The sequence below is a fragment of the Eublepharis macularius genome, chromosome 5, assembly GCF_028583425.1.
Source record: "Eublepharis macularius isolate TG4126 chromosome 5, MPM_Emac_v1.0, whole genome shotgun sequence".
Taxonomy (NCBI): domain Eukaryota; kingdom Metazoa; phylum Chordata; class Lepidosauria; order Squamata; family Eublepharidae; genus Eublepharis; species Eublepharis macularius.
This window is the reverse complement of record NC_072794.1, coordinates 41,089,241-41,114,442: the sequence shown is the minus strand read 5'-3', so window position 1 is coordinate 41,114,442 and position 25,202 is coordinate 41,089,241. Positions and strand designations below refer to the sequence as shown.

The following is a 25,202-nucleotide window of genomic DNA, read 5'->3' as shown; positions in this document are numbered from 1 at the left end:
AGGTGAGTTTAATACGCAGTGAGTTCCTTTGGGGGGAAATTAAAGTTTAACTTAGGGCCAAGCTACAAGTGACAAATGACACAGGTTGGACACTTGTCAGCTTCCCTCAAGTTTTGATGGGAAATGTAGGCGTTCTGCTCTTGCAGCTTGGCTCTCCGACTGCTGTCCAATGGATTTTTCAACTGTCACTTGTCCAACATTCCGCTAAGCTGCCCACATTTCCCATCAAAACTTGAGGGAAGCTGACAAGTGTCCAACCTGTGTCATTTGTCACTTGTGGTTTGGCCCTCAGTATACTCTCCAAATGTAGTTGGGGTTAGTTAATATTTTGATGTACAGTATACTCAATATATTTGCAACCTGACAATCTGTTTTGTAAGGTGGCAGAGTCTCTACTCTCTAGTCAGGATGCTGGCACCCAGACCCTCTTTTGGCAAGCCACTTTTCTGTGGCTTGTCAGAGGAAGGAGCTAATGGCCTGCTTTCTGGTGTGTTAGGCTCTGCCAGTACCGCAAGCCAGAAAATGGGACTCCAGCTACTTGCCTCATCGGCTACTAAATTACTCAAAGGGCCAATAGGATTGCCCTGGCCCTATTACATCTAAAATACTGACCCATTTGACCAAGTCAGTGCTTGTGTCATGGCTAAGCTGTTCTCAGCTATTCATGTATATATTTATTGGCTATTCTGAATATGCCTTTGCCCTGGATAACCTCAGGATGGAGCCTAAAGTTGTCCCAGAATTACAATGATTTCCAGATTACAGAGATCAATTCCTCTGGAAGAAATGGTGGCTTCAGAGGGCAGGTGGGATACTATATAATCTAGGAAAAATGGAAGTGACATCATATTCTCACCAAGCTCCCTTCCTCCCCCAAATTTCACTCTACCCAGGCACTGTCCCCAAATTGCCAGGTATTTCCCTAGCCAGAGTTGGTAACCATATCTAGACTGTTCACTCTAAAACTGTTCAAGATGGACAGCCACGTTAGTCTGTCTGTAGCAGCAGAAAAGAACAAGAGTCCAGTAGCACCTATAAGTCTACAAAATTTGTGATAGGTTATGAGCTTTTGTGAGTCACAGCTCACTTCTTCAGATACAGCTAGAATGTGAGTCCATCTGTCCTTCCTGGACAGCTTTTTTTCAGCTGGAATGCGGTGGAATGGAGTTCTGGCACCTCTTAAAAATGGTCACATGGCCAGTGGCCCTGCTCCCTGATCTCCAGACAGAGGGGAGTTTAGATTGCCCTCTGCGTCACTGGCGCAGAGGGCAATATAAACTCCCCTCTGTCTGGAGATCAGGGGGTGGGGCCACCAGCCATGTGACCATTTTCACCGAGGGTGATTTAAACTTTAAAAAACTCCTCCCTTGTTCCAGCTGACACAAAGTGACATTGTTGTGTGGTCCTGAGTTCCACCACTGAGTTCCACCACCTCTTTTCCCAGAAAAAAGCCCTGGTGATAACAGATGTCAAATGACAATAGCTGGTGAAATACAATAGGAGGTGATTGGATAGGGGTATGCAGAGGGGTAGTTGGTGTGGAGAAATCGGCATTGGTATTTGAAGAATTGAGCTGCGACTCACAAAAGCTTATACCATACCACAAATTTTGTAGGTCTTATAGCTGCTACTGGACTCTTGCTCTTTTCTAAAATTGTTGACATGCAAATGCATTCAGGACACTGGCGCTCACTGGAGTACTGTAACATATAAGGGTTTTTTGATGGTTACCAGTCAGTAGGAGACTACTTAGTAGAGGAAGCATTATGCTTCATTATTCCAAAGTATACTAATATGCTGATTACTGCAAAGGCTCCGCCCTTCCATCCCTCCACCATTCCCTGTTCTGCTCTTCCGTGCAAAAGACATTCACCCACTGCTTGTTATTTAAGAGACCTGTTTAGCACCAAAGTTACTCCATGGCCACTACTCTACAACCCAGAAAGTTTTCAAGTTGAATGCTGTCCTCCAATACGAATGTGATGATGGATACCAGTCAGCAGGAGGCAACACACTGGAGGAAGAACGGTGCGGGCCTGAAGGATGGCTTTTTACTCCAAAGTGTACTAGTATGTGGATTTACAATTTCCTCATGTTGAATAGTCTTTCCTTGCACAATATTTTGCTTGCTTTAACTCTTGCATTGCTTTTTTTTGTGTGTGTGTGTGGAAGAAATCGGATGTTCAGCACTCAGTCCTGTAGAACATGGAGGTCTCCATCCCAGGAAGGAAAGCTACGAAGAAGGAGACGTGGTTCAGTTTTTCTGTTTGAAGGATTATTCTTTAAGAGGTTCAGAGTTAATTCAGTGCTATTACTTTGGCTGGTACCCAAAGCCTCCAGTATGTGAAGGTGAATCTTTTATACTTCCCATGTTGCTCTGTTACCATACTAGGCTGATACAAGTGGAGGGACAGTCTGGCTGAGAGAGTTATAGATGGGAAACCTGAGTGAGAGTCTTATGTCTACATCTCAGTCAAATGGTTCTAAAAGCCATTCCCTCTCTAGGAATCTCTGGAAATTGTTCTAGAAAGGGTTACAACAATTTTCTATAGAGCTACCGTTCCCAAGGTCCCCTAAGAGGAATCCATAAAAGTAAAATGGATTGAAGACATTAGAACTTTTGTAGTGTAGATTTGCCCCCAAAGCTCAGTGGTTTTGATGTCTTTGACATCTTGGTCACAAATATTTGCCACAGAATATTAACTTCTAACACTGGCTTAATACCAGGTTTTGTAATAGGGTTGCCAGTCCTCTGCTGGGGGTGGGGGATGCCCCACTCCCACCCTCCACCTCCCATCCCTGCTTATGTGGCCAGTGGGGGGGGGAAAAGATGGGAATGTGCCTCCTCCAGTGCACTCCCAGGGGGCCCAGCACGCTCCCGCGCACCGCAGTAGGCTGATTACGGCCCCAAACAGGCCAAACCGCGCCTGTTCAGGGCCTAAATTGGCCCGCTGTGAAACACAGGACCTCACCAGAGCCCTCCTGGCAGCACTCTGGTGCTCCACAGCAGGCCGAATTGGGCCCATTCGGGGCCTAAGTTGGGCTGCTGTGAAGTGCAGGAGCTTGCCAGGGCCCTCCTGGCAGTGCTGCTCTGGCAGTCTCCTGCGCTCTGCTGCGGGCCGATTTTGGCCCCAAATGGGCTGAAATCAGCCCACTGCAAAGTGCGTGAGCACTTCAGGGCCTGTCACGCCACCCTGGACACAGTCCTGCACTCTGCAGCGGGCCAATTTCGGCCCCATACAGGCCCAATTCAGCCCCAAATGAGCCAAAATCGTCCTGCTGCGAAGCACAAGAGCATGCCAAGGCCTGTTGTGCTGCCTTGGCAGCACTCCTGCGATCCACAGTAGGCTGATTTCAGCCCCAAATTGGCCCACTGCGGAGCGCAGGAGCGCTTCCAGGGGTGGTACGAGGCCTGGAGTCCGGGAGCACATGCAAGAGTGCAAAGACAACTAAAAAGGTGAGTGCCAGGTCTCCTGCCACCTGCTCGGAGGGTAAGGGGACCTGGCAACCCTATATTATCTTGTGTTGACCAAGCTGCATGGAGAACCCATTCAAAGGTCTTATGTGACACATATGCATCTAAGAGTTACTGTAGCATTGTGGTTAAGAGACTGATCTGTGAACCTGAAATTCCTCTGAATTCCCCTCTGCAGTGTAGTTATTAGCTGGCCTTAAACAAGCCACTGTCTCTGTCTTCAATATGGCAATACTGTAGAGTTGTTACAATGATTTCTTAAAATTTATATGAAGCCCTTAGAGTGTTTAAAAAGTACAATATTAACTAAAAGTATGGTTGCCAGGTCCAAGTTGGGAAATTCCTGGAGATTTTGGAGGTGGAGCATGGAGATGACAGGATTTGGGGAAGGGAGAGGACACAGCAGGGTATACTGCCATACAGTCCACCCTCCAAAGCAGCCATTTTCTCCAGGGGAACTGATCTCTATGGCCAGGAGATCAGTTCTAATTCCAGGAGATCTCCAGCTGGCAACCCTAACTATAAGTATTATTATAATTTAGTTTTTCAAATGAAGTAGTGACAGTTCTAATTCCCAGGTTTACAGAACAAAACCTATAGCGGAAGGCTTCTGCATTAATCATTAAGTTTAGACATTGGGAGAAAAGTCAAAGGTCCTCAGAAAAGCTCTAGGTAGCCAGCTGGCCCAGAGGTCTCTCCAGACCCAGGACCCATCTTTAACTCCTAGGAGAAAGCATGGCACCCATCAAGCTGCAAGCATGTGACAGGAAGTCATGATTCATGTGACATTGTGAGGAAGAGCCAGTTGTGAGCCAACATGCCAAGTGAGCTGGGGACAGGAAACAGAAGTGGAGCACCAGGAGTTGTGCTGTTATGAGGAACAGGCGAGCGCAGGTTTAAAAGCTCTCCCTTGCCTTCTTTTATACTCTTCCCCCACTTCTGATGCACCCCACATTCTTGCTGTTCAGGCAGTGCTTCTTACGTGTGCTTAAAATATAGATCCCCCCTCCCCCCCACGCAAAAATTCAGCTCTTTCAGTGAGAGGGAACATGCTCATGGATAATTGGAGGACTAAATGATGGGGGAAGGCAGAAGCTGTGTTGGGCTGGGAGAGAGAGGGCAAAGGAGCAGTTTCATTGAGGGAGGAGGCCTTCATGCTGCATGAACCATTAAAGGACCAAATTGCGGAGGTAGTTGCTAAGCTGGGTAGAAAGGAGACAAGGGAGAGCTGTTGTAATTTGGAGGACGTGACTCAACCTCCCCAGGCCAAAAAGGAAGTATCTCCATTGCTGAGATACCTCCTCACACAATATTGCAGTATCATTCAAGTGAGGGTATCTGAAGCTATTGGACAGAGGTTTACTTTGAGGTAGAACTGGCATTTCTCAAAGTTTATATGGTGAAGTTTATATAGCACAATCAAATCTGGTGTCTTCCCCCTTTTATTTAGCAAGAAGAAACAAGTGCCCTCCTCCGCCTCAACCCCCCAATACCAAAATACTACCAAACTTAAAAACGTATCAACATGGGGACATGTTGCGTTTGGAATGTGAGCCTCATTTTCAGATCAGAGGAACTGCAGATATCCAGTGTGAAAATGGCAAATGGACTTCCCCTCCCAGATGCATGGGTTACTTACCTCCAAGAACTGACCATCGGAAATTAGAAGGTACTTAAAACATTGGAATGTTGTCAGCTTAAAAGTCTTGAAATTGGAACTAGAATTTATATTTCTGTTAAATAACCCTCTGCTCTGAGTTCCAATGCTAAATTGTGATTCATTCTTGCAATATCAGTAGACAGTTATTGCACATGAGAATGGTCTCTTCTCTGGGACAGGGAAGCCGGTGGAAACTGTCTTATTGGTTCCTGTTTTTTTAACTTGTGGTGCAAAATGCAGCTGGACAATTTAGCAGTAGCTGAAAAATGACATAAGGGGAAATCCCCCATCCCAGGGCAGTCTCGTTTTAGTTTATAGCCTCTACAGCTGCATATTTTTTAAAAAAACCTTAGCAAAAATAGTATCCAGAGCCTTAGGAACTTACATTTGTCACTATCCCAGTCTCCCCTGGCACTCAGCTCCTTCCCTTCTGCCTGCTTGCTTGGCACTGGAGCTAAATTGGTAACTGAGGGATAAGAGAGTAAACTGATGGGAACAAGGAGGTTTCTTTTCCAAAAGTGAGCAAGAACAAGGTCTAGTCAGAAACACACAACTGAGGTAAATATTAACGATCACCCAGGAGATGTGGGATGTTAAGTTTTAAAGAGTACATTCCCAAGGTGGGGAAGAACCTCTCAGGCAGATTTGCAACATATATAAATACAGCATTCTGCTGCAGCAAACCCTGCTGGTGTACTGTAATGCCTGTTTACACTCAGTTATTCAAACGGGAACTTAATCCAAAGAGTTTTTTAATTTACACTCTTGATAGAACAACCCTTCTCACGGTCAGACCTCTACCCCAGTGGTCACTATCCCAGAACACAGTTCCTGTTGGCATATTCAGAGTGCTCTCTCATGAGTTCTTTTGTTACTTGGGGACATTTTTGGGCTCCCTGTCACTGAAAGGTGAGATAAAGCAACTAGGTAACTGTGCAATGTGACAAAAGGCAAACTATTAAGTAATCATATCAGTTGCACATTTTCAGAAGTACAAAGATATCACTGGAGGGTGTTCCTTTGCACAAATTTCTTTTTGTATCTTAGATGTGGGTGAAAAAACAAGCAGTGATGTCAGTCTCAGTTGGGAAACCAATGGGAGTTGTGGAGTTCCTCCTGCAGTGGAAAACAGTCTCATTCTTGGTTTGTTGTTGACAAGCTACGAAACTGGCTCCTCAGTTGAATATCGATGTCCCCGGTATCACCTATTAAGGGGATCCAGTACAGTTCGCTGTGTGCAGGGGAACTGGACAGAGCCACCAGTTTGTTTAGGTAAGGATTGTAGTTGAGTAAATTAAGAAAAAATGGGAAGGGTGCTCTGGGAGTGGCTTTTGTAGTAATTTTTGCTGTTGTGTGAAATCCTGCATTTGTTTAGGCATAACCAAACCAAGTTCCAGAAATCCATAAAATTATTCCTTGCCTTGATTTTGGGGGCTATATTCTCATCTGCTGTCCCTTTGAGCAGAGACCTTGGAGAGACTGCTTACATAAGGAGATGTTTGCAAAGGTAAACTAGATGTCCCTAAAGGGCATTAGTAAATGTGATCACTTTCAGATGACATTGGTATAATAGGGTTGCCATCTTTAACCCTGCATGGTCTAGCCATTTATTTACTACATCAGCAGAGCAAAACAAATTAAGCATTTATTGCCACAAGACAGTAATCATAGTATCTGCTTGTATTGTGGTTGTCTAGTCACATCATACATATATGAAATCACTACTGCCTAACAGGTATAACAATGCTGTGGAAACAGCAGTCACAACCTAAGTGCACTCTACAAAGAACTACTTATTTACAAAAAGTATTTGTAAGATCCAGGGCAGAACTTGTATTAGTTCAGTCGATAACAACAAACTTGCCTTTTGGGCGTAGCTCCTCCTTTGTCTTTTACATGAAATAAAGCAACTAGCTATTCCTGACAGTGCTGCAAAATGGCTGTAAAAATGTCATAAAACGCATTGTTAAAAACGCAGTAATGTTCAGAGCCTGACAAATTATATACATCATATTTCCATAAAACAGACTTCCCTTATTTTTGTTGTTGTTAAAAAGCACATTTGTGGTTGCCTTCCAGGAGCTATTTTCTTCTCAAGCACATGTTGTTGAAAGTACAGGCAGGATTAATTGAAGGCAGGAATGATTCTGCCTTTATGAGTAATATACACACTTTCAGCCTAATCTACCTACAGGGATGTTGTGAAGATAAAGTGGAGGAGAGGAGAATGATGTAAACTGCTTCAGGTCCTCATTGGGAAGAAAGATCAAGTATAAATAAAGTAAATCAATACTCACTGTGTTCTATATTCACAAGAGTAATAAGATGGAAAGCTTCACCCATAACACACTTGCCTCTTATGAAACAAGCTTCTAAAATTATGAATAATCCATTAGATTTATGAATCATTCATTTCTGTTATATCTGCCCAAGGTGCTGGCCTTGCAGAGGATGTTTCACATCCTTTACGGTCATACCAGTTTTGATTACTACTAAGCCCAGCTGCCTGACAGCAAACAAATTACATTTCGGGACCCCACTACTCTACACACAAGGCCTTTGCTTAGTGTCTTGGGTGGAAAATGATTGGGCACCAGATTGTTCAGTCTTTGTGCCTGGCATCAGCCACTTAATTATTGATCTTTGTTCTTTAGAGCCATGCTTTGTGGATGAAGAAAACATAAGAGATTTCCACATAAAGATGAAATGGAGGTTGGATGAAGAACTGATTTTCTTACACGGTGATGTCATTGAATTTGTGTGTGAGCCAGGGCATGTTCTGCCACCCTTTGTTGGACAGCAGCAGTTGCTGGTGCAATGTAAGCGTGGAGAACTGAAATATCCAAAGTGTATTTCCAAAGGTAAAACATTTCCAAAAATAAAACATTATTCAGTTTTATATCCACTGACAAAGCTATTTATTATACATTTTTTATCCTGCTTATCCATTGAAAAGAAAATTTCCTAAGTGGCTAACATATAGTATTTAAAACAGTATGGGTTAGATCCGGTGACTTTCTTTCACTAAGTAGAAGCATCAGCAGTTTTCAAAGACAGCCCCACATGAGGTATATTATGGTAATCAGGGCTTTTTTTCAGGGGGAATGTGGGGGAACAGAGTTCTGGAACCTCTTGAAAATGGTCACATGGCTGGTGGCCCCGCCCCCTGATCTCCAGACAGAGGGGAGTTGAGATTGCCCTCCGCGCCGCTCAGCGGTGTGGAGGGCAATGTAAACTCCCCTCTGTCTGGAGATCAGGGGCGGGCCCACCAGCCATATGGCCATTTTCTTCAAGGGCAACCCACTGAGTTCCACCACCTCTTTTCCCAGAAAAAAGCCCTGATGGTAATCTATCCTGAATGTGGAGCATGGATCCTAGTGGCCAGATCATTTTTGAGGAATGGCTGTAACTGGCATACTAGCTGAAGCTGAAGCTGATAAAAGGTGCTTGAACCTCCAACCATATGCCAGCATTCTCAAGCTACCTGCTCCAAGGGAGTGCAGCCAAGTGGTCAGCCTCCACTGAAAGCAAGTAATTCTGTTTGTGCCTTTGTATTTGAAATGATAGGATCCTTCAGGTACCCAATGGAGAAATCTGGCCGTACTACTTGTCTCTAGTGGAAGGTGATTGAATCACGCAGAGGTATAGAAGCAACCTCCTCTAGGGGCCAAGCTACAAGTGACAAATGACACTTGAACGGCAAGTGAACACACTCGACCACGTGATCAGGGAGGAATACATGTGAGTCTGTTCATTTGCCGTTCAAGTATCATTCGTCACTTGTAGCTTGGCCCTAGGTGGGGAGGGACTTTGAGTTTCCGGGATTTTTTGTCTCTTGCATGAACTTGTGATTCTCTCATGGTGCACCAGTTAACTAGTTAAGACTGTGCCAATAGCCTCCCCCATGGAAATGGGAGTGGGTGAGTGCTAAATATAAACTAGATTGTTGATTAAAGATTACTGATATGAAACTTTAAGTATAAGCAACTAAGGAGAGGAGAAATATTTCATAATTTAGTTGTGTTACCACATATATTGAATATACTTTTCTGTTGTAATTTAAATTGAGCATTCTGTATTTTGTATAATTCTATGCACTTTCAATTGCTATTTGTATTTTTCTTTTCAAATAAAATTTTAAAACATTTTTTTAAAAATAAGGGATTGTTTCATTTATATAGTTCACAATTGCTTCTTTCCACAATCGATAACTTAGCTGCCATTTAAAAAACAAACATCGCAGAAATATGGTAATCTTAAGACAGTCCTATCCAATTGTAGGAAATGTGATGACTTGATTCTGGTACACAGCTAATGAGTCTTGTCTTCCTAATGGTATCTAAATAAGGGCAAAGCTCTTTGGTCCTTATGCTGAACAGGCAAATATTTTCAACTCATTTTGTAGATATCAGAACTAGGGTGGTATACTGTAAGATATCTAGTGGCTGGGAGTGGGGGTTTGAAATGTGTTTCATTTGGTTAAACTCTAGTCTTGGTACACCGTTTGAGAATCATGTTAATATATCCAGATGGGTATCTGTGTTACTCTGTAGTAGCAAAATTACATAGGATTCTAGTATCAATTGAGAAATCGGTTCACAAAGAAAAGGTATGAGCCACTTTCAACCATTTTTTCTCAGTAGAGTAGAATGAACATCACCACTATCTTGCTTCTTCCATTCGATTTGATGTTTCTTTGACTCTGCAGTTAATGGTTGAAAGTGGCTCACACCTATTGTTGGTGAACTGACTTCTCTTTTGATTGGACCTTATTTTACACCAGCCTTCCTCAGCCCTTCTTCTGAGTATTCAGCCCAGCCTTGTGGATGTATAATGCTGTGCATTGAAGGCCGAGAACTCTGACTTACAAAAGCTCATGGTGAGAAACTTTGTTAGTTTTTAAGGTGCTACTAGCCTCTAGTATAGTTTGGGAATCAGGTTAATTTCTCCTATGTCTTCTTTATTTTTTATGCAATTTTCTTCTTTTTCAGACTCAAATGAAAACTGTGCGTCCCCGCCAGTCATAGAGAATGGAGTTGCTATGGAATCATTGACAACAGACTCTGCCCATCGCTCAGCAGTAGAATACAGTTGCCACGAACACCATGTTTTGCAAGGCTCTAGGGCAGTGTTCTGTTTAAATGGCCAATGGACTACCCCACCAGTTTGCATAGGTACTGTATAATACATGAAAAATGAATAGGTGTTTACAGTAAAGGAACTATAAAATGTCCATCTGTGTGTGTGTGTGTGTGTGCGTGTGCGTGTGCGCGTGCTACTTTGAATGAGGAGATGGCAGTTTTTTCTCCCCCTGGATTTTCTCTTAAAGAGTAGTGAATAATTGAATTAGGACAGGGAATAAATTTGTGCACTCAGATACATCAGTGGCTAAATCTGCACCCTACTCCATTGACTTTTGTGTCTTGGACAGTCTCCGGTAACAGGGTTCCGAGTGGCAGCTTATTTACTTTATCCTGGAGAGCCAATGACAGCTTAGTTATCCCTTATCTAAATAACTGCACCCGTCATTTGTGTACCTTTGCTCTGGGTTCAGTTTCTTTGTAATGGAAGCCTAGGAGTTGGGTTATGTACAGATGAATAGTATGTGGTGTTACCACAATTATTGTCATAATTTTCTGTCTTTTAATATAGAGAATGTGACTGTTAAAAGAATATACTGTTCAAAGAATAAATGGTTTGTTGCTTGTCCAAATAGTATGTCTGTTCAATCTTTTACAAATATAAGCAAGTGTTACAGTACCATGTATTTTAATTCCAATTTTTGCAATTATCTGATCAATTAACAGGCATCACAACTAAAGAGTAAGGGCCAAGCTTTAAATGATGAATGACACTTGCCCGGCAAGAGAACAGTATTCCTCCCTATTCACTTGCCATTCACTTGATCAAGTGGAGTGCAAGTGAATGGCAAGTGAACAGGGAGGAATACACGTGAGTCTGTTCACTTGCCGGGCAAGTGTCATTCGTCACTTGTAGCTTGACCCTAAGACATGGACAAGGTTTACAGCTCCAATGTACTTTTTTGTAGGAAATACTACTAAAGATACAATGTCAACAAAAGTGTGATTCTTCTTAATGTACTACTAAATTATATTGTAGGATCAGAAAAGCATAATATTTCATTTGTTTTTCTAAAGAGCCATGTACTTTATCATGGGATGAGATGGCAGAAAAGAATTTGGAATTAGTATGGAGTTTTGACAATCGACCTTATTTCCTCCATGGAGAATTCATTCAGTTTAAATGCAAACCACGTTATTTTAGTCCATCAAATTCACAATCTGATTTTAGAGTAAAGTGTTGGAATGGACATCTGTCATATCCAGTATGCATTGAAAGGAACAGGTAAGCGATGAAGTCAGCAAAAGGTTATTGATGCTTACTCGGTGTATACTTTTTAATCCCTCATTCCTGTGTGACTTAGGGCAGGCTAGTGTGCAGAGAGAGCATATTCTTTGCTGCCCCTCTCTTCTGTAGACACTATGGGGGTAATGAGGTGAGCCAGGCATTCAGCAAGATGTTGTGTGTTTTATCACAGAGGCACATAGGTAGGGAGGGGGCTAACATGTTTGCCCGGAAAGGGAGATTTTGATCTGGGGACACTTTCAACATTGTTATGTCAGGGAAGGCTAGGACACAAACCTCCCCAAAGTGCTAGCATTCACAGGGATATTTTATCTTGGGAGACTTTATCTTCAGACATGACTCCCCCCCACAAGCCTATATGAGGTAATATTAAATGTTAAATTGATCCCATCTTGGGACAGTTGTTATCTGTTTGTTGATTTTATGATGAACTGTTGTTTTATGAATTGTTTTTATATTTGTATTATATTTTTATAACTGCTGTACCTCTCCCTGAGCCTGCTTGCAGGAAGGGCAGGTTAGAAATAATAATAATAATAATAATAATAATAATAATAATAATAATAATAATATGTTTGAATCAGGTTTTTTTAGACTTTCATTTTTATGTAGCAGAGGATAAAGATGCGGTATTACAATCTAAAGTTGGTAAATCTTGCACCTAAGCACAGATTTTGGAAGTATAAGCTATTCCTGGCTATGTTAGAGTGATGTTGGATGAATTTTGCTTTTTAGTTAAAAGAGATATGAAGAAATTATGCTTGCGTGACTCATTGAAAAAGATGGATGCTGCAAGATGGAAGTTTGTTTCAGATGAGTGTTTTTGTTTGTTTTGCCAGAAGACCATTTTTAACATCAGACTATTAAGACAACCGCTGACTTCGATCTAGAATACAATTTGGAGATTTTTATTTAAATGAAATGTCTCTACAATCTGTTGGACTTTGAAATAAAAGATTTTAACACTGTTCATAAAATATCCTGAGGGATTTTTTTCCCGTCTCAAGTTACCTGAAATAGTGCTGTCTTCCCTGGTTGTCCTCCTAATTTTTAATCAGTATTGTGCTCATTAGAAGCACGGGGAGTGTTGTTGGAATCTAATCCAGGTACTTAGAAATTGGAATTTAATTTGAAAAGCAATCTGAGGAAGTAAGGATGCTGTTTTGATTGTGGATCAGATCTAATCAGTCTTCATAATTATTCCTACATGAAGCTCACTGAATGGCCCTGGGCCAGTCTCCATCTACTGGATAGGGTTCTTGTGAGGATAAAATAGAAGAAATGAGAACTGTGTTCTTTTTCCTGAGGTCTTCTATGAAAGGTGAGAGGCATAAAAATATTTTTCCTAAACTTTTCTGGAAAACAGAGATGAGAGTTTTGTCCTATAAGCTTATAGAACTGAAATTAAGAATAAACACTTTTTTTGATTGTGTTGATTCTCTACACTATCCAGGTATTTATTTATTTAAAATATTTATATGCCACTTTTCCACCCAGAATAGGGTCTGCAAGGCTGTAAACACTAGATAATTAAAACATTTTAAATAACATTTAAAATGCATATAAACAAACACACAACCAGAGAGGAGGGCCAGTTAGAGTTTACTGGGGGTATGCCAAATGAAACAAAAAGTCTTCACCCACTGGTGGAAGACAATGATGGAGACAGGTGAATCTCTTTGGGGAGGGAGTTCCCCAGTTTCAGTGACATGACTAAGAGCTGAGGTCTATTCTTGGGTTGCAATCTGTCTAGCCCCTCCAAAAAGACTGGAATTGATGGGTACGTTCATATGTGAAAAGGTGGTCCTTAAAGTATGCTGGGCCCAAACCATACAGGGCATTAAAGGTCAATACTAGCAACATGAATTGGGCCTGGAAGCAAATTGAGAGCCATTGTGGGTGGGAAAAGGCTGGAGTGATCTGGTTCCTATGATCTGCTTCAGTCCGTATTCTGGCTGCAGCATTCTGTACCAATTGTGGCTTCAAATCATATTCATAACGTGGTAAATTGTTCTGATGACTTAGCAGATTTGATTCTTTAGAAACTCCTCTCTGTCAGTTAAAATGGAAATCATCTGACTTCTTAAATTTTAGGGGGAGGGAAATGATAGACAAATACCTCTTCTCCCTTTGCCCAGAAATTATCGTAAATGCTACTTGCATTGGAAGATCAATAATCCAGCCAGTACTGTAGCAGTTATTGGTCAAAAACTGTTCTAAAATTTGTTTTTTCTAGGGTAAAGCTTGGTTCCCTTGCTGTTACCTTCCTTCCAAGTAACCTTAAAATTGAAAAGTTTCACCGTCAACCAGATATTATGGGCCATTCAGTTCTACTTGCTGTTGTGTAGACAACAACTGATGGAGAAAGGGCATCACCAATGTTTTATATTGGCCCAGCAGCAGCAGCCGCCCAGAAAGTTGTTTTGGGGTGTTTTTTGCTCTGGCTGTAATCTGAGCTAGAGAAGAACCAGCTCAGAATTACACATCATATGGAAATCCTTCCATCCATGGATATTTTAAGGAGAATCCAAATGCTGAGCTCTTTAGAGAAAGGGCAAGATAAAATGTAAGTACAGGTTCACTGTCGGTTCCAGTGCAGGCACACATGGCCTGCTGAATTTGGAAATATTTTAGCTCAAATCCATCAGGGGTGCCCCTGCCCCTCAGTGTGCATGTGCAGCTGTCTTCCTGCCGAAATAACACCTAAAGGGGGGGGGCGCCCCCCTTCACCCTCAGTGCCTTTTTGCCGCCGTTGGGTATGGAGGTTCCAAGCTCAATGTCGTCTCTGGAAGAGAAAGATTACAATAGCTATTAGAAAGATGTCTGAAAAGGCTCTCTTAAAGTAATGTGCCTCATGCAATCACAAGATGACCTGCTCGGATGGACACTTGAACTGCTTGTTCTGCCTTAGTGAGATGCATAACACCCAAGCGTGCAAGTTTTGCCACAATTTTACCCCAAAGGCGATGGCCGAAAGAGCTGGCAGACTGCAGGCCTCCCTCTGGCAAACAGCCATGGCAGCAACTGATCCACCTGCTAAGGCACTTTCATCTGTCTGTGCCTCGGAGCAGTCCATCCTTAAACATAGCAGATCGAGAACACCCTGTTCCAAGGCTGTCTCTGCTGGAACCAACCAGTCAAAGCACCTCGAAACTGACGTTACCTGCTCTGTTGGATCCAATCCCATTGGGTTACAAGACCCCTCAGAGTGGCACCCCCTTGACATCGGTTGTGCCTCCATCGACTCAGACGCCACGTTGACCCATCTCGTCGCCTTCCCCTCGGACTCGACTCGACCAGCCTTCAAAGTCGAAGGATCAAAGTGGACCTTCAGATATGATGCCTCCATCCGAGCCTGTGGGGAAGAAGAAGAAGAAGAAGAAGAAGAAGAAGAAGAAGAAGAAGAAGAAGAAGAAGAAGAGACAACATACCTCAAAGGAGGAAAAGGCTGCACTGGAGAAAGTGTTATCCCCCTGCATACCTGAGAGCAACCGGGATGCAGGGCTTGGTTCCGAGCCTCCTCGTAAAAACAGGAAGGAACCCAAATGCCAGAAATCATCTATAGGTATTTCTGTCTCTGTCCGGGAAGGGATGGAAGATGAAGTTATTTTAGTAGAGAGGCCTCTAACGCCCACTGGTCGACACAGATCCCTGACACCCAGATCATGGATGCCACAGTCCTCTAGAGAAGAAGGGTAATTATCAGGGCGGCGCTCAACACCCCACGAGTACCACAGGGATAGCCCCTACATGAGAGGCTCATGGTGAAGAGATTTTACCCCACCCCATTGTTTGGATCATAAACGGTCCTGTTACTCAGATGCTTGTTCCAGATATTCCCTATCATCTGATAGAGTCCGTTATGGCTCCAGATACAGGGCGACATCTTGCCTTTCCGATGAGGGATTAGAGAGGGAACCTTACCAGAGGCCCTATGATTCTCCTCCTTCGGATCCGTCCCCTGATGACACTTTAGGGGTGACAGAGGAAGCTTCACCTACCGACGATTTCTGAGCCTACACTGAGTTACTCCCACATATGGCCAGGGCTCTGGAAATTAATATAACATCGTCGGAACGAAGCATATCTACTCGTGTTCGACCTCCAGCATCACTTTCCTGGTGATCGAGGGCTTAATGGATATGTTCAAAACTTTGAACTTGAAATCTGCCTCTACTCCTGCTACTAATAAGAAATTTGAGAGCTTGTATAAGTTTCGGGATAAACTGTGTCCATACATTTCCCTTCATCCTCCTCCTTCATCCCTCGTGATGGAGGAGATGCAAAGCAAGTCTTGGCAGGGTACACACTCCTTCCAATAAGGAAGGGAGACATCTTGGCACCATGAGACAGAAGGTCTACACCTCAGCAGTATTCAACATAAAAATAGCCAACTATTCTGCCATGATGGCAGCTTATCAGCTGCTACTGTGGAACAAGATTGCCACATTTATTCCTAAGTTGCCAGAGGACCAACATCTTTACCTGCGGGTAATTCAGGAGGAAGCAGTTAGGCTGTCCCAACACCAAATCAACATGGGTCAGAACATAGCTGACACTTCGGCCAGGACCCTCTTGTAGGCGGTAGTCCTCCGTCGTTATGCATGGCTCTGAACTATGGCGCTCCCTCACGAGACTCGAAATAAGGTAGAGGATCTCCCTTTTGAAGAGAATACTCTGTTCTCTGAGAAAACCGATGAGTACCTATCTCAAAAGAGAAAGCATAGATTGAATGCCTATGGAGTTTTTCCGCAACTTCCTTCTGGGAGGGCCCCAGATTGATCCTTCTCTCAAAACTGCTCTCAGTGTTTCCAACCCCATCAAGGGTATGCCTATCAGGCACAATGATCTTTCCAAGGCTCTCAATCCTCTTTTTTGAAGAGGAAACCAAATCACAGGAATAAACATTGAGCTCACCAGCAACCTGCTAAAGAGACAATTACAGGGCCAAGATCCCAAGATTGGGGACAGGCTGAGTTTTTTCTTTCATGCATGGTGCAAGATTACCTCTGATTCTTGGGTTCTTGAAATTATCCATTCTGGTTATAAAGTTGAGTTTATAACCATGTGCTCACAGGGGCAGGGGTGCCCCCTGGTGGATTTGAGCTAAAACCTCTCCGAATTCAGCAGGCCATGTGTGCCTGCACGGAAGACCTTGATGAACAACAGTTACAGGCAAGTGCAACACTGTTTTTTCTTTACAGAGGTGGCCTTTATTTAGCCAACTATGCATGGAATGCAGAGTTTTACCACTTTACTCTTCATTCCTGTAGAAAGATCCCTGTATTGTAGCACCTGTACAGAAACACAGTCCCAAAAGAGTGGAGACTGAAGAAAGACAAAGGGGTGAAATTGTATCTCTTTTTACCCAGCTAAACTGCATTCTCCCTGCAACAACTGGCAAATAATACTGTGTGTAATTGAGGTGGAACGCTGGTGGAGTTAAGAAGCTGAGTGACATCAAAATGCACAAAAGCTCTTCATTATTTACTGGATATTAATCCCAGAGGGCTACCCACTGCAGCAAAATAAAACAGAATTCCAGTAGGACCTAGTCAAACCAATAGGTCACCACCTCCCCTCAGTCTTAGGAAATAGCTGTTCCAGTCATTATTAGTCCATTATTGTACTAATGTTTCATGAATATGTATACAACAATTTATTACTTTTGGGAAAGCTCTTTTATATGTGCTGATACTATCATTTTAAAGCAAAGGAAACATCAAAACTCTATTTTCCTTCGTTTTTTAAAATGTTAAAATTCATAGCATTGCCCATTTTGTAGTAATCACTGAGAAAACTGTTTTATGAACGCTGAAAATGTTTTCCATAAAATGTATTATGATTCTCTATACAGAAACACCACCCTATTCAGACAAATAAGAAAACAAGCAGAGGGGTATTTACATGAAATTTCACTGTGATTGCTATGGTTTGATTACTATCAGGAAGCAATGCTTTTACAATGACCACTGAGACCATATTTTGGACATATCTTATACTCGCTATCAGCAAAGTTGATAAGCCACAAAGAACTGCATAGCATATCAGCAGCTCCATTTTCACTACCTGAAAATATTGAATGTCATAGTTTGCACAACAAAGTTATACATGCATACGAAAAGAAGAAAGCTGAGTGCTCACTCTCTCCCTCCAATTAATAGGGGGGGAATCTGGCAACTCAAGCAGCTATAGGGGAACAAAGCGATGGCCAACTGAGAGCGGGACCACAAGTGACGCCTGACACAGGTTGGACCCTTGCCAGCTTCCCTCAAGTTTTGATGGGAAATGTAGGCAGCTTGGCGGAATGTTGGACAAGTGACAGTTGAAAAGTCCATTGGACAGCAGTCAGAGAGTCAGGCTGCAAGACCAGGATGCCTACATTTCCCATCAAAACTTGAGGGAAGCTGACTAGTGTCCAACCTGTGTCAGGCGTCACTTGTGGTCCTGCTCTGAGTGCCATGGAACAATCATAATACCAAATTTAGAATTATTTCAGATGTCCAGTGCATATTTGTGGCATTTCCGAGCTACATCATGTAGTAATGGCTAGCCAATAACTTAACGTAGTTTTAAAAAGGGATTAGATAAATTAATGTTGTACAGGGGTCCACCAGCAGCTGTTAGCCATGATGTCTACATGAAACCTTTCTTTCTGAGCAAGGTTTGCTCTACCTATGTAAGTAAAAAGGAGAATCATCCTAGAATGTTCATTAATGATGCTTGTTGAAGAGAAACTGTATTCATTGAAAATTTGAAATTTAAATTAAAGAATCTATAGATAGGAAATATTTGACTTGTACTTAACTTGAGAAACAGCTTTGCTTACTGACTGAGATGCTTTGAAACAGGGAAAAGTGATCAATGATTAGGGTGATGCCAAATATAGTTTCAGAGTGCAAAGAACCCGACATTGATTTTGGAGAGATTGTAACTGCTGGGAAAGCCAGGTATAAAAGACAAGACCGAATACAGTACAAGTGCAACCTTGGCTACACATTGGAAGGCTCTGACTGGATAGAATGCAAAGAGCAAACATGGACTCCTCCACCTAAGTGTCTGGGTAAGAAGACATATTCTGTTTTCATATTACACATTTTAAATGGGGAACGTCCAAGATAAATTCTGTGATCGGTGTTCTTCTGAACACAAAGTTGCTTTGTCCAGATCAGAAACAGCTACATGTATTTCCCCCCCTACCAATTCCTGCTTTGCATAAATATAAGTCCTGTTTTTGTAAAGCAGTGTAGGTTTGGAGCTACATATTGAATACAGCAAAGTGGGATAGCTGCCATAGTTGTGGAATAAACTATGAAAAATAGGGATTTTATGCAGTAAGGTATAGAGTGCCTGAATCATTCTATTGTTAGATTGCCTCTGCTAAGTTACAGGCTTTGCTGGATAGCCCAATACCTGTCATTATTTTTCAACACCTATACCTGAAGAATACAGGAGATAATGGCTGTTGCATGAATGGCCAACATGGTAAGAGTCATGCACTGTTATATGAATGACTGTAAAAAACCTCATATAACCAAAGAAGTTGTCCATAAACTTTTGGACAGATCCCTTTTCATTTCCTCCCTTTTAGACTATAGCTCTGACTACAGAGCAGAGTTATACCATTTTTTTCTTAACGAGGCCTTGTAGAAGCATAATAGGACTCAAGCCTGGTATATGAATTTTAAGTATGATATTTGAGTAAATGAGCTAGCATAGACTGAACACAGATATGTGAGCAATGCTTGTGAACCCAAATAAACTGGTCTGAAGTAAAACCTAGCAACCCTGCAAGATATGTAAAAAATAAAGTCTAAGGTTTTCTTTCTTTTTCAGCACCCTGCAGTATCCCAAAAAAACAGCTGGATGGAAAAAATCTGCTTTTGTCTGGTGGACACAGCTGTTCGCAATTGGTTAAAAGTGACAACACAGTGGAATTCTTATGTAAACAAGGATATGTCCTAGTAACCCCTTCAGTCAGAAAGTGCGTTGATGGGAAAATGGATTTGCCTTTGTGTATCCCAACTGGTAAATTTTCTATTAAAGTTGATCAATTTCATTTGGGTTTGTTTACTTGAAAAGGTTGTGAGCTTGTTTTCTGCTGTGTCTGAGCTGGTCTACGGGTAATCTTCAGTGTAGGCTAAACTTCTGCCTGCCCCTAAGCAAAAAAGGTATTTATGTCACTAGATAATAACAAAATGCCCCACAAGGTCTGTGTCACCTCATCTTCCAGTGTAAAAGTAAGGACTTCCAAGGTTTTCCTTCATTTGCTCAGGAAGCACTACTTCTCTTTGAATTACCACACAAAACAATTCATATCCCTCTGGGATTTCCATATCTGTCTTATCTGGGATGGGTCACATTTTTTACCATTATTGCTGCATTTCCTCACACAGGCTTGCCTACGTGAGATAAAAATTTGAAGAGATGACACTTTCACACAATAATTGCGTCATGAATTGATGAGTTGGTGTGATGTAACAGTTAAAGTGTAGGACTTGGTGGCAGTGGGGAACACAGTTCAAACCTCCTCTCAATCAAGAAATCATTTGTTGACCTGGGGTTGCCCAATCTCTCTCAGCCCAACAAATCTCCAAGGGTTATTTGGGAGGATAATATTGAGGAGGAAGAAATATACACAGCATCTTGAGCTTCCTGAAGGAAAGGCAGGATAAAAATATGATTTGATAGCTAAGTTTTAGCACAGTTTCAATGAGGTTACTATTTTTCCATTTCAAATATTACAAGGGACATATTGTGTCATATCCTTTTTCTAGGATGTAACACAGAAAGGATTTTTTGGGGCAGCCTTATGCTACCTTCTCGGCATGGATTCATACGCCATAGAGTTACATCCAGGTCAGGCCTAGGAATACTGATTAAATTAATGCTGGGTAAACATAAATATATTGGTTTTATATATTGGGTTTATTTAGCAAATGCAGCTACAGTCTTTTTAAAGCTGGCTGGCTGCTCCTACAAACCCTGTTCCTTCTGTTTCCCAACTTTCCAAGGCTTTCCAGGGATTTTATTACCCAGGGGAGGGGGGGAGTGAGAAAGGTGCAAGGGGTTGTGAGTGAGTGAGGTTCCCTCCTCTTTGCAGGCTTCCCAGATTTGTCTGGTTTGGTGTTGGTTCTGTTTGGCTTGCAGCAATGTCCTTGCCTCAGTTTGGTTCTCTTTTTTGCCTTTGGTTCTGATGGGATTCTCTAGTTTGGTATTGGTTCTGTTGTGCTTGCATTGGCCCTGGGTTCTGCCCGCCTAGGTTCTTTGAGTGGCACTGGTTCTGTTGAGATTGCCACAGTGTCCTTCCTTGCTTAAGTTTGGTTCTGCTGAGATTCTCTTGGTTGACATTGGTTCTGATGGGATTTTCTGGTTTGACATTTGCTGTGATGGGATTTTCTGGTTTGTTGTTGGCTCCCTTTGCTTTAGTTGTGGTGGGATTCTCTGGTTTGACATTGGTTCTGGTGGGATTCTCTGGTTTGATGTTGTTCTGGTGGGATTGGTTCCCTTGCTTCAGTTTTGTTCTGTACCATATACAATAAGATTTAATCTAAATGGGAGGAATGAATGTCATAGGAGTGAGTAGACCTGCTGGTTGTGTTCTGCCTTGTCTCTGGATTGATGTTAGTTGTTCCCTTGCTTCAGTTTAATTGTGGTAGGACTACCTTGCATCAGTTTGGTTCTGTTGGGCTTTGTTGGTTCAGCTTGCATTGAAACTGACTTTTGGCCAGGGGGTTGCCCATTTGCTTAAGGTTTCTTTGACTGGAAAGCCTTGGAAATGCCTCCCCCCATATGCCTCCCCCCATATGAAACAATGGAGAGTGGCTGGGGGCACCTTGTTCAAAGGCCCATAGAGTTGAACCCTGGGTCTAAATTTCATGAAACTTGGCTGGGGGGTCTTTAGTGGACAGGAAAGACTAGGGTTCCTGCAAATTTGGTTTGCTTGAAAAATGCCCCCCAGCCTTCCTGGATAGTTTCCCCCATAGAGAAAAATGGTTGAATATATTTGGCATTCTCGATTATATTTAGAGGAGCTAGCCATGTTAGTCTGTAGTAGCAAAATCAAAAAGAGTCCAGTAGCACCTTTAAGACTAACCAATTTTATTGTAGCATAAGCTTTCGAGAATCAAGTTCTCTTCGTATTGTCGAAGGCTTTCACGGCCGGAGAACGATGGTTGTTGTGGGTTTTCCGGGCTGTATTGCCATGGTCTTGGCATTGTAGTTCCTGACGTTTCGCCAGCAGCTGTGGCTGGCATCTTCAGAGGTGTAGCACCAAAAGACAGAGTAACACTGTGACACTGAGAGATCTCTGTCTTTTGGTGCTACACCTCTGAAGATGCCAGCCACAGCTGCTGGCGAAACGTCAGGAACTACAATGCCAAGACCACGGCAATACAGCCCGGAAAACCCACAACAACCAAGTTCTCTTCGTCAGATGCATGATCCAAACTGGTCAAATACAGAAGAGGAGGGGAGAGAGGGGAAAGAAGAAGACATATATCAGAAGGGGACAGGATGCAATTAGCGGGGAGGCAACCAAAACATTCCTTTGCTAGTAAATGTAAACATCTCCTTTTGGTGTGGAGTCAGTTTGCCGTGTTAGTTTGCAGCAGCAAAAGCATCCAATTCCTATGTAGTATAAGCCTTCAATAACCACAGCTCTCCCTGCCAGATGACAGAAACCTTTCAAAAACAAAATCCAACGGGAGGCTGCTGAATTGGAATTCATATGCAAATTTGACTCTGTCAAGCTGGGACTGAATAGAGACTATGAATGGTTATCACATATCACAGGTAACAGATTTCCTTTACAGAGGCGTGGTCTGGGGGAGCCCAGTGACGCCTGGTGTGGGCTTTCGGGGACCACAGTTCTCTTTGTCAGATGCATCTGGCAGGGAGAGCTGTGGTTATCGAAGGCTTATACTACATAGGAATTGGATGCTTTTACTGCTGCAAACTAACACGGCAAACTGACTCCACACCAAAAGGAGATGTTTACATTTACTAGCAAAGGAATGTTTTGGTTGCCTCCCCGCTCATTGCATCCTGTCCCCTTCTGATATATGTCTCCTTCTTTCCCCTCTCTCCCCTCCTCTTCTGTATTTGACCAGTTTGGATTATGCATCTGACGAAGAGAACTTGATTCTCGAAAGCTTATGCTACAATAAAATTGGTTAGTCTTAAAGGTGCTACTGGACTCTTTTCAATTATATTTGGATCTAACATGGATATCAGGAATACCAAATGTTTATGGTATCCCTGATATCTGGATTCAAATTAAAGTGAAATTTTTTTGCCACATACCCCTAGGCTCTACCCCCGAATCTCCAAGAATTTCCCAGTACATAGCTGGTAACCCTATTATGACATATAGTCATAAATAGGAATTAAGCTTTTTATTTTGCTGTTGGCAAGGGGACTGGTGAGCACCCTCGGCACATCCCCATTGGTGGGGAAATGGAATTTGTCAGGGATTGGCTGGCAGGCTTCACAGCCACCAGCTGTGAGGGCAGACTGCCTGTGGGATCCCCTGTACAAGTCTTTCCCTCAGGCTCCATGGCTTGGGGTGCTTGGAGCTTTAAGGGGGGATTGTTTGCCTGGTTGGCTGGGTTACAGACATGCACATGGATGGCTCATGCCTGGGGCAGTGGGTGCTTGCCCAGACAGATCAAAGAGGAGGTCCAGGGAAGACCCCTTGGCTTTACCTGTATTGCTAGTATGCCCTTGCCATTATTAAGTTTGTTGATCAATAACTCTCCTAGATTTATACCCCTTGTGTCTGTCTCTTCATTTTGAATGGGGGGGGCAATAACTGTTCTATTTAAAATATTACTTATTTGGAGTGCATATACACAACCATTTCCCAAGTTGAAAGCCAGAGCTGATCTGAACATTGCACCATTGACAGGGTTAACTCGTATCACTTCAGTCTGCTGGTATGTTTTGGGGAGAGGTGTTGTATATTTTAATGTTCCCTGATATGTTCCCTCACATAAGCTTCTTCCATGTAGTAAACTACTATAACCAGAAGAAGTCTCTGTGAAACCTTTATCAGTGATTTTCTATATTTAGGGAATTTTAGTTTGATGAGGCAGAGACCATGAGCTCTACCAGTTTATTCTGGCTTGGATCTAAATAACCACAAGTGGAGCACATTTTAGAGAGCAGGGCTTTTCCATCTCCCCATCTTGTTCCAGCCTATTGAGCGCCCCAAATTCTGTTGCTGCAGTTCAGGGACCCTTTGGAAGAGTGGGGTGTGAGGTGGGGATGTGTCGTGGATGGGGGAGGATAACGAAACATTGTTTCCCACTCCTCCACCAAAGGAAGTCACATTATGCTAGCTTAAATGCTGTTTTGCCTGGGGAATTATATCTTTGGCTTCCTCTACTTTTCTGTAAATAAATGTTCCTTTAATGGACTGTGAGCTTCTGTATCTGAAGTTCTGGAGGTATTTGTTTATTTATCTAATTCCTGCCTTCTTGTTTCAGGGCAGCTTATGTGGCAACTTGTATGGTTCTGAACTACATGTGTAACAGACAACTTCTAAAACTGATCAGTGTTACCACCAAGATAAGTTGTGCTTGGAACCACATGAATTGCTTGAATCAAAGATTCTATACTCACCTTCACAATACAGGAGTAACCAAAGGAATGACAATTCCCATGATATCAAGGCAGCAATGATAAAAGACCTTGTAGGACAGGTCTAGCGTTAAACAAATCTGTTTACTCTGGGAGTCTCCGTTTTCTCACTGGCTGACATTTTAAAAACAAAAAATGAGGGCGACATAAAAACACATTTTGAAATCTGTTCTCTTGACATTTATTTTACTGTAAATGAGGATATGCCTTTGCAACAAATGTTATGCAATCTGCTGTTATAGTCGGGTGCAATGGAAGGCCAGGGTGCTTTGTGACTGCATCGGTGGCTCAAACTGGGCTAGTGAGAATGTTTCCGTTACTCCACTTTACTCTGAAGTTTCTTTGGCTGTAATGAGAGGAATGCAAGCTTTCAGATGAGAATGCAATGACATGTTACCAACATTATGTTGCTGCAGAGGGGCCTCTGCATAACAACTTGGCTCTGCTTCTGACATTGCGAGACCTGGAATGTGCTCCCGTTTTCAGGAGACAGATACTGCTGGCATGGGAGATCTTCACATCAGGCACCGGAATGATATGACAGCCAGTGCTTAGGGTTGCCAGCCTCTAGGTAAGGCCTGGAGATCTCCCAGATTTACAACTGATCTCCAAGTAACACAGATTAGTTTCCCTGGAGAAAATAGCTGCTTTGGATGGTGGACTCTATGGAATTATACCCTGCTGCGGTTCCCGCTCTCCTCAAGTTCGGCCCCAAATCTCCAGGAATTTCCCAACCTTGAGCTGGCAAGTTGCTACATATTAGGCTAGAGACAGGCAGTGATTTTTGAAATTGATGTCCAGTGATCAAGCTATTGTTACCCTTTCATTTCTTTTGCCCCACTGTCAACTCTAGTCCAACAGAACTGTAGATTTTGAAAGCATCACAAAAAAGTGTAAAACATTTGTATGTAGGTGGCAGTGGCCTGGATGTGCATACTTCAAGTAGTGGTGTTTGTCACACTATATTAAGCTCTCTTAAGAACCCTCTAGATAGATAGATATTAGCTATATTAGATTTATATCCCACCCTTCCCGCAA

The 25,202-nt window shown here is 42.6% G+C and overlaps 1 protein-coding gene across 1 annotated transcript in view; it reads left to right on the top strand.

Moving 5' to 3' along the window:
- The window catches only part of LOC129330316 (coagulation factor XIII B chain-like), a 74,998-nt gene that overhangs the window by 13,323 nt on the left and 36,473 nt on the right, over positions 1 to 25,202 (top strand). Inside the window, exons 4-10 of the mRNA XM_054980348.1 lie at positions 1,893 to 2,069; positions 2,173 to 2,349; positions 4,926 to 5,144; positions 6,183 to 6,407; positions 7,790 to 7,996; positions 10,127 to 10,309; positions 11,294 to 11,501. Of these exons, the coding sequence (XP_054836323.1) occupies positions 1,893 to 2,069; positions 2,173 to 2,349; positions 4,926 to 5,144; positions 6,183 to 6,407; positions 7,790 to 7,996; positions 10,127 to 10,309; positions 11,294 to 11,501 (1,396 nt within the window). The remainder of the gene's footprint in view (positions 1 to 1,892; positions 2,070 to 2,172; positions 2,350 to 4,925; positions 5,145 to 6,182; positions 6,408 to 7,789; positions 7,997 to 10,126; positions 10,310 to 11,293; positions 11,502 to 25,202) is intronic.